Consider the following 8,363-nt stretch of genomic DNA (forward strand, 5'->3'; position numbering starts at 1 on the left):
TTCGCACACATTTTCTAAATTATTCGTGATTGGGATTTGAATGGGACAAGTAAAGGGAGATAACTCCACTGCATCTCTCTCCTGAGCATCAGTCATGGGTCATACATATCAGAATGTTGGGAAGTTGCATCTCAGTTTAATAGTTCTGTGCTTAACTTCAAATATTGGGAAAGCTATTTAAATGAAAGGATATGTTTTGTTTCTGCTGATTCCCAAAAATTGAAATGTGGAAGAATAAATAAACAAAAAGCAGTTTATTTGTGTTAGCTATAATAAAAATTTGTTGAAAATGTATGTTAAAAACCTGTTCCCCTCACTTTACTTCCTTACCTACTTAACTTCTCTAGGAAATAAAAAAATACATGTATTTGATATTTTTAATAATTTTAAAAATATTTTTACGACCTACTGACTTGAATTTTGTTAAAAAACACTAAAAAAAGATAAAACGATCAAATTTGTATTTGACAATGATTGATGATCCAGATGATTGATCGCTATGACCCTTGTATGATGGAATTAGTTCTGCCCTTATGACCCTGACCTTGTGATGATTCCTCTGTGATTGTAGGACATCTTCCCAGTAACCTACCCATAATCCCATGCAGTGTTTCCTGTGTGTTGTCGAGCCTCCTTCAGGAAATAATTGATACAGTTGTGTCATTAAGACAACAGTCAAAGCATCAACCATGGCACATCAGTATGAGAGTTACGATTATCTTAGCGCTAAGATCACTTTGTGGAACAGGACAATGGCCTATGTTTTGTTTGTTTGTTGTTTAACACTGCACTCAGCTATATGATAGCGGTCTGTAAATAATCGAGTCTGGACCAATGTTTAACATTAATATGATTAGTATACATTGAAAAACAAATTGTTCAAATTTACAATTTTCTCTATATTTGTGGAGTATATATAAATGTCTTGTATTATCATACAATGGACATTTTAGAATATAGTGAAACTCATCTTCAACCATATTCAAATTACAAAAAATGACAAATTTGGTAATGCCGTAGTTTGTGCCTGTGTTCAATGTCAGCTTGTCCCGGTGTCGCCCAGTGGGACAACATGCATTGTGTATGCATGATAACTACACTGTGTAACATTGTATGCATGACTGTGATAGTTGTGTCCTGTGTGAGTCGGCCATCCTTGTTGTCCCAGCATGAGATCAGTAGGAGGTATATCCTGTATCAACCGTGAGTCCTGACTAGCATGAGATCAGTAGGAGATATATCCCGTATCAACCGTGAGTCCTGACTAGCATGAGATCAGTAGGAGATATATCCCGTATCAACCTTGAGTCCTGACTAGCATGAGATCAGTAGGAGATATATCCCGTATCAACCGTGAGTCCTGACTAGCATGAGATCAGTAGGAGATATATCCCGTATCAACCGTGAGTCCTGACTAGCATGATATCAGTAGGAGATATATCCCGTATCAACCGTGAGTCCTGACTGGGCATGCTGTACACTAACTGTGTCACTGTTTCCAGTGCCCATGCATGGCGCCATTCGTCATGTAGAAATCAGCGATCAATCAGCATATACCACGCTAAAAAAGTTAAGGACCACCCGATTCTTTCATCTTACTATAGTTAATCTATGATGACAGATTGACTAAAGTAGAATGAATGAATATTGCCATGACAGACTTTAGTAATATAAAAGAATCTTTTGAATAGAATGTCTAAAATTAAATACATTTTCATGAAGTGCTATAAAACTGCCAAAACAAGAATGGGTGAAGTCATGGCTATTCACTGTATAAGTTAATTCTAAATTGTATATTAAGTACATTCTAATGAACAAATGTATTAGTTTATCATCTCTAAAATTGTGATTAATCCAAGATTGAATTTTAAATTGAGCACCAATTGTGAAATCCTTTCATTTATGTCAATTCCACAATCCGTAAAGACAATGATTGATCAATTACTTTACTCAACGTAAACAAATTCTGAATTTCATCATTCCGTTTCAAAGAAAGAATATTTTCAAATATAAACAAAATCGAAATGTTAAAAAAAGAAGTAATGCTTTTTTGTTACCAAAGTACCGGGTTACCATGGTGATGAGGGGATGCATGTATGTGTCTTCGGAATGTGATGTGAGATGGAAATAATTTGTGTTAGAAACAATTTACTTTATTTCATTGAAGATTATTTTATAAAATGAGAATTTTCTTGTCTGTTTTCATCAATCTGACATTTGCTTTCTTAGCTGAATTCATTTCCTATATTTTTAAGGGAAATCTTTATATTTTGTAGATATGCTTGTTGTAAATTTTAGAGTGACCGTGAACGTTTGACTTTATATGTCTTAACGCAACCAACAAAGATTGTTTTCAAAACTTTAATTTTGAACATTTTTTTATTTCTGCTGAAATATAGGGCATAAGCTGTAATGAAACGGAGTAGGAAAACACAATATTAACCCTTCCATGAAGGTTTGAACTGATTATGTCAGAGGTTGTTAAGATGCATATTTAATTTAAATTTTTGACATGATTTCAATTCCAGTATTCATCTCATTTATTGAGAAGTTTTAGGTTTAAAATTCTTAATTGTAACGAATTGTTCATCCAAAATGAAATTTGGAGAAGTTTGTAAAAAGTATTTATGTTAGCCCTAAGCCTATGTCAGCTCTTAGATGTGGAGAATTCTCTGTTTCAGGATGGCAGTTTGGAGCGACTTGCGCGAGAAAGCGAACTTTTGGAGAAGGCATACGGACATTATTTTGATTACAAGATTGTGAATAATGACATTGACGAGACAATAAGAACACTAGAGAAGGCGATCGAAGACGTAAGTGCAACGCAACAATGGGTGCCAGTCAGTTGGGTCTACTGAATGTCCAAGAGTCAATCAAACCAAATATGGATGCCTTATTGTACAGAACGCCGAGTTGTGTGGACGTAACGCCATGTGCAGCGCCGTTCATGCTGTTAACATGTTGTGTCCTACGTAGGACGCGGGCTGTAACGGCAGCAGCTGCATCGACAGGATCCGCATTGTGTCGCACTCAGCCCGGCAATCTTGGTTAGTCATCTTCTACAGACCAAACTTCACAAGTGATTTTCAATCTGATTGGAGCAACAGTTTGCCACAGCTCGACTGTGATTGGTGGAAATGAATAAGGAAATAGGATTGGTCGACGAGATTTGTGTTCTCGACACCCTATTGATACAAAATACAGTGTGATGTTTGATTGGTTGTAGGAAAGAAGCTAAGATGTTCTGATTGGTGAAAAAAGTATATTGCTTACCTCTGATTGGTTGTTGGTTAGGGATCTACTCACTGATTGGTGGATTCCAGTTAATTCTGAAAGCTGATTGGTGGAGCCTCTGCTCCTGGAAAGAAGAATGATATACCTGATAATAAGCTGGACTTCCAATTTACTAGATTGAGTAGTTTATTCCAGTAAATAAACATGTTTACAAGAGTTGATTGAATGCTTGTCACTGTTGTTTAATGCAACAAGAAAGGTTTAATGGTGTCTGCCTCATACTGCTGATGTTCTACTACTGAACACGAGACATGGCTGAGTGATCTTACCGTATTTAAAGCTTTAGGTTTTAACAAATTGCTGGGGACTTGTTAAGTCCTACTTTAGGTTTGGCAATAACTTAGCTGCCCCGGCCATGTTTTGTGTCCTACTGCTTCCTCCATAGTGTGTAAATGATTCGATGTCATAAACGAGACTTTGTCAGCAACGTCTTAGAACAGGTAATAATGGGGAAGTTGGGCTTGAAGTGGGCGTTGTCTTTTTAGATGATTCTCAGGTGAGTGAAAGTTTCACCTGGGTGTGAATCTAAGCTTGATAATATGGAATTCAGATGTAGGGTCTAGGCAGGTCTAATATGGTATTCTGAAACCATCACAATAGGGAGATATCTTTTCCAGAGTATATTTGTAAGTTGTGATCATAGGCTGGTGCAAGTGATTTTTTTATTTTGATTCCCCCCCCCCCCCCTTTTTTCAGCACAGGTGATCAGGAATGGTTTTAGATGAATTTTTTCAAAAGTTCATCTACTGATTAGAATCTTCACCAAGACTGGCCAACTGACCATATTGAATAATCCAGATGTTGTATGCAATAAAGGAACTTGATTTGTTGCATGCCAAGATGGACTGGACTCCCAATATGGCCGCCAAGGTCACGTTGTCCTTGTGAATGGGCCATTTTATTGTTTTATTTTACATCTTACACTGAGTACCTGTTTTAAGAAATAGAGTTGAGTAGTTCTGGATTTCATTTTCATCCTTCCCAATTTGACCTACCGTGAATCCTTGAATAGATGCAAACCTCGAAATAGATGCTTGCCTCATATAGGGGTGGATCTTAGTGTTCGTAAAATGTCAAGTACCATCAGGCTTAATCTTGCTACAATTGTTTAATGGAGCTGCATAACTTGAGAATGATATACGCCAGAAGAGGTGGGGTTCGTATTTGATGATTTACGGTAGTGCAACCCAGGTCAGTTTGGTAGCATCGCCAGAGATCTAAGCCTATTGCGTTCAATCTGGTTTTACATCCCCAATCACACAAACTTCTCATTATTTTATACTGGCTTCAGTCTTACAAAGCTTTTGGTATGGATTGTGTAATATTTTTTAAATGTTTCTTTCAATGTGATTCATTATAAGAAATTTATTTCTATAGAGTGTTAAACATGCCAGCCCCCCCTTGCAATAACGTTGTATACATTGGATTCATTTGACCCATGTCCCTACAGTTCATAGTCCCTACATCCCTTAGGGAGTCTGACGAGAGGGCTGGGGCTAATTCAACCCATTTCCTAGTCCCCACTTCCCTTCAGGAGTCTAACGAGAGGGCTGGGGCTAATTCAACCCATTTCCTAGTCCCCACTTCCCTTCAGGAGTCTGACGAGAGGGCTGGGGCTAATTCAACCCATTTCCTAGTCCCCACTTCCCTTCAGGAGTCTGACGAGAGGGCTGGGGCTAATTCAACCCATTTCCTAGTCCCCACTTCCCTTCAGGAGTCTGACGAGAGGGCTGGGGCTAATTCAACCCATTTCATAGTCCCTACTTCCCTTCAGGAGTCTGACGAGAGGGCTGGGGCTAATTTAACCCATTTCATAGTCCCTACTTCCCTTCAGGAGTCTAACGAGAGGGCTGGGGCTAATTCAACCCATTTCCTAGTCCCTACTTCCCTTCAGGAGTCTGACGAGAGGGCTGGGGCTAATTCAACCTATTTCATAGTCCCTACATCCCTTAGGGAGTCTGACGAGAGGGCTGGGGCTAATTCAACCCATTTCATAGTCCCTACATCCCTTAGGGAGTCTGACGAGAGGGCTGGGGCTAATTCAACCCATTTCATAGTCCCCACTTCCCTTCAGGAGTGTGACGAGAGGGCTGGGGCTAATTCAACCCATTTCCTAGTCCCCACTTCCCTTCAGGAGTCTGACGAGAGGGCTGGGGCTAATTCAACCTATTTCATAGTCCCTACATCCCTTAGGGAGTCTGACGAGAGGGCTGGGGCTAATTCAACCCATTTCATAGTCCCTACATCCCTTAGGGAGTCTGACGAGAGGGCTGGGGCTAATTCAACCCATTTCATAGTCCCCACTTCCCTTCAGGAGTCTGACGAGAGGGCTGGGGCTAATTCAACCCATTTCATAGTCCCTACATCCCTTAGGGAGTCTGACGAGAGGGCTGGGGCTAATTCAACCCATTTCATAGTCCCTACATCCCTTAGGGAGTCTGACGAGAGGGCTGGGGCTAATTCAACCCATTTCCTAGTCCCCACTTCCCTTCAGGAGTCTGACGAGAGGGCTGGGGCTAATTCAACCCATTTCATAGTCCCTACTTCCCTTCAGGAGTCTGACGAGAGGGCTGGGGCTAATTCAACCTATTTCCTAGTCCCTACTTCCCTTCAGGAGTCTGAAGAGAGGGCTGGGGCTAATTCAACCTATTTCCTAGTCCCTACTTCCCTTCAGGAGTCTGACGAGAGGGCTGGGGCTAATTCAACCTATTTCCTAGTCCCTACTTCCCTTCAGGAGTCTGACGAGAGGGCTGGGGCTAATTCAACCCATTTCATAGTCCTGACATCCCTTCAGGAGTCTGACGAGAGGGCTGGGGCTAATTCAACCCATTTCCTAGTCCCTACATCCCTTCAGGAGTCTGACGAGAGGGCTGGGGCTAATTCAACCTATTTCCTAGTCCCTACATCCCTTCAGGAGTCTGACGAGAGGGCTGGGGCTAATTCAACCCATTTCATAGTCCCTACATCCCTTCAGGAGTCTGACGAGAGGGCTGGGGCTAATTCAACCCATTTCCTAGTCCCCACTTCCCTTCAGGAGTCTGACGAGAGGGCTGGGGCTAATTCAACCCATTTCCTAGTCCTGACATCCCTTCAGGAGTCTAACGAGAGGGCTGGGGGTAATTCAACCCATTTCATAGTCCTGACATCCCTTCAGGAGTCTAACGAGAGGGCTGGGGGTAATTCAACCCATTTCATAGTCCTGACATCCCTTCAGGAGTCTGACGAGAGGGCTGGGGCTAATTCAACCCATTTTCTGTTTGCATTTTGAGAATTCTATTATTTTTTAACGTGATCATGAATATTTGTATAGTCAGGGCTGTCTACATTTCCATATTTTTCCCAGAGGTGTTCACATCTTTCATTTGTTCATACCATGTTTCCACACTTCAATATTTCTATGATTGGAACACATCCAATGGGATGTTCCAGAGCTGCTGTCAATAATTACCGTAATTCTTCTGTTAATACGGACATGATAAATAAATATTTTGCTGCTGTTTGCATGATTAGAATATTGTCAAATATATGAAATTAAGATGGTGTAAGATTATCAACTTTATTCGAAGGCTCAGCATTTCAATTTGTCGATTAATTATAAATATATTTTGGGGATTGACTTTTTGTGGTTGACACTCTCATGCATATGAAAGATAATCCAAACATGCTTATCAAACTATGTTCACTTTTAAAAAGTGATAAAAGCAGAAAAAGATATATGTATATTTTAGATTAAATACGGTAATTAGTTGTTTGCAGGAGTGTGAGTCTTGGTCCTGCCATTGAGGTTGCTAGTTATTGTTTTCATTGATTCCTGTAGTCCTGGATGTAGTTATCTCCCTTGTTTGTTTTGTTTATACTTGTCCTCGGGGCAGGGCTGTCATTGATTGGACGTTTCAGTAGTGATATATCATGATATAAACTAACAGGTCAAATAGTGGTGCTCAAAACAAAATTACAGAGAACTTTTCAAAGTATGATCAACATGAGCTTGTCATTAGATCATTTCACACATTCTGACACTTGTCAGAGGGGTACACAAAGTGTGTGATCTCGACTACAAGTTGCAAGACTTTCATGTTTGTGGAAGCCTAGGTGTGGGTTAGATCGCTGACTTTGTGTGCCTCACTCTGACAGTGTGGGTTCGAATCCTGGACGGGACTCAACTCTAAAAAGTATGTGAATCTGTACTTTCCTGAGAAAGTGTTATCCCAAATATCACATTCCTTACATCTCCCCAGGGAGCTGAGAATGAAACTGTGTGCACACTGATCGACTGACCGGGGTAATGATGTAGCACTTTAAGCATGCTTGAGGGTGTGGATTTGGCACATTATAAATAAGCCCATAATTACTATATGACATTAACGTTTACCACTTGTCTCACAAGGGCAGAATACAAAAATTGGGATGATGGTCGGGGGAAGAAACTTATTCACCTGCCACACTGAACGCCAGGTTTCCTTCTCTCCATGAGGGACCTGTGAAGATACGGGGTAGAAGAGGTTGTCAGCAACCCATGCTTGCCGCAAGAGGCGACTATGCTTGTCGTAAGAGGCAACTAACGGGATCAGACGGTCAGGCTCGCTGACTTGGTTGATGCATGTCATGATATCCCAATTGCGTAGATCGATGCTCATGATGTGAATCACTGGATTGTCTGGTCCAGACTCGATTATTTACAGACCACCATCAAATAGCAGGGATATTGCTGAGTGTGATGTTAAACAACAAACAAACAAAATCTCTCCATGGGTACAATGTGTGAAGCCAATTCCTGGAGTCCCCTGCCATAAAATGGTTGGAATATTGATAAAAGAGGCATAAAACTTTCACTCACGTACTCAATGTGGAACCATTGTTGACCCCAAATTCTCACGTTTAGCCAACATTTAGTGGGTAATAATGGTATTTGTAGCGGGTTTCTTCTTTGTGGACTGCTACAGTTCTGTAGAAACGTAGTCTATCGATATCCCGCCTTTCAATGACAGCTCTGCTTGTGTTGTTATGTTTTCTCTGTTGGTTATTAACTCTCAACAAAAAGTAGCACATCCGTTTTGTGGACAAGATGG

General features: G+C 40.7%; 1 protein-coding gene across 11 annotated transcripts in view; it reads left to right on the top strand.

Annotated features, from left to right (window-relative positions):
- Positions 1 to 4,849, top strand: part of LOC139448502 (peripheral plasma membrane protein CASK-like) — a 483,162-nt gene extending 478,313 nt beyond the window's left edge. For all 11 annotated transcript variants that reach the window (XM_071230056.1, XM_071230052.1, XM_071230057.1 and 8 more), the window contains one exon: positions 2,682 to 4,849. In XM_071230056.1, coding sequence (XP_071086157.1) covers positions 2,682 to 2,858 — 177 coding nt within the window. In that variant the 3' untranslated portion in view covers positions 2,859 to 4,849. The remainder of the gene's footprint in view (positions 1 to 2,681) is intronic.
- The last annotated feature ends 3,514 nt before the right edge of the window (positions 4,850 to 8,363 follow it).

The sequence above is a fragment of the Haliotis cracherodii genome, unplaced genomic scaffold (assembly GCF_022045235.1).
Source record: "Haliotis cracherodii isolate W230 unplaced genomic scaffold, xgHalCrac1.p SCAF_7, whole genome shotgun sequence".
Classification (NCBI taxonomy): domain Eukaryota; kingdom Metazoa; phylum Mollusca; class Gastropoda; order Lepetellida; family Haliotidae; genus Haliotis; species Haliotis cracherodii.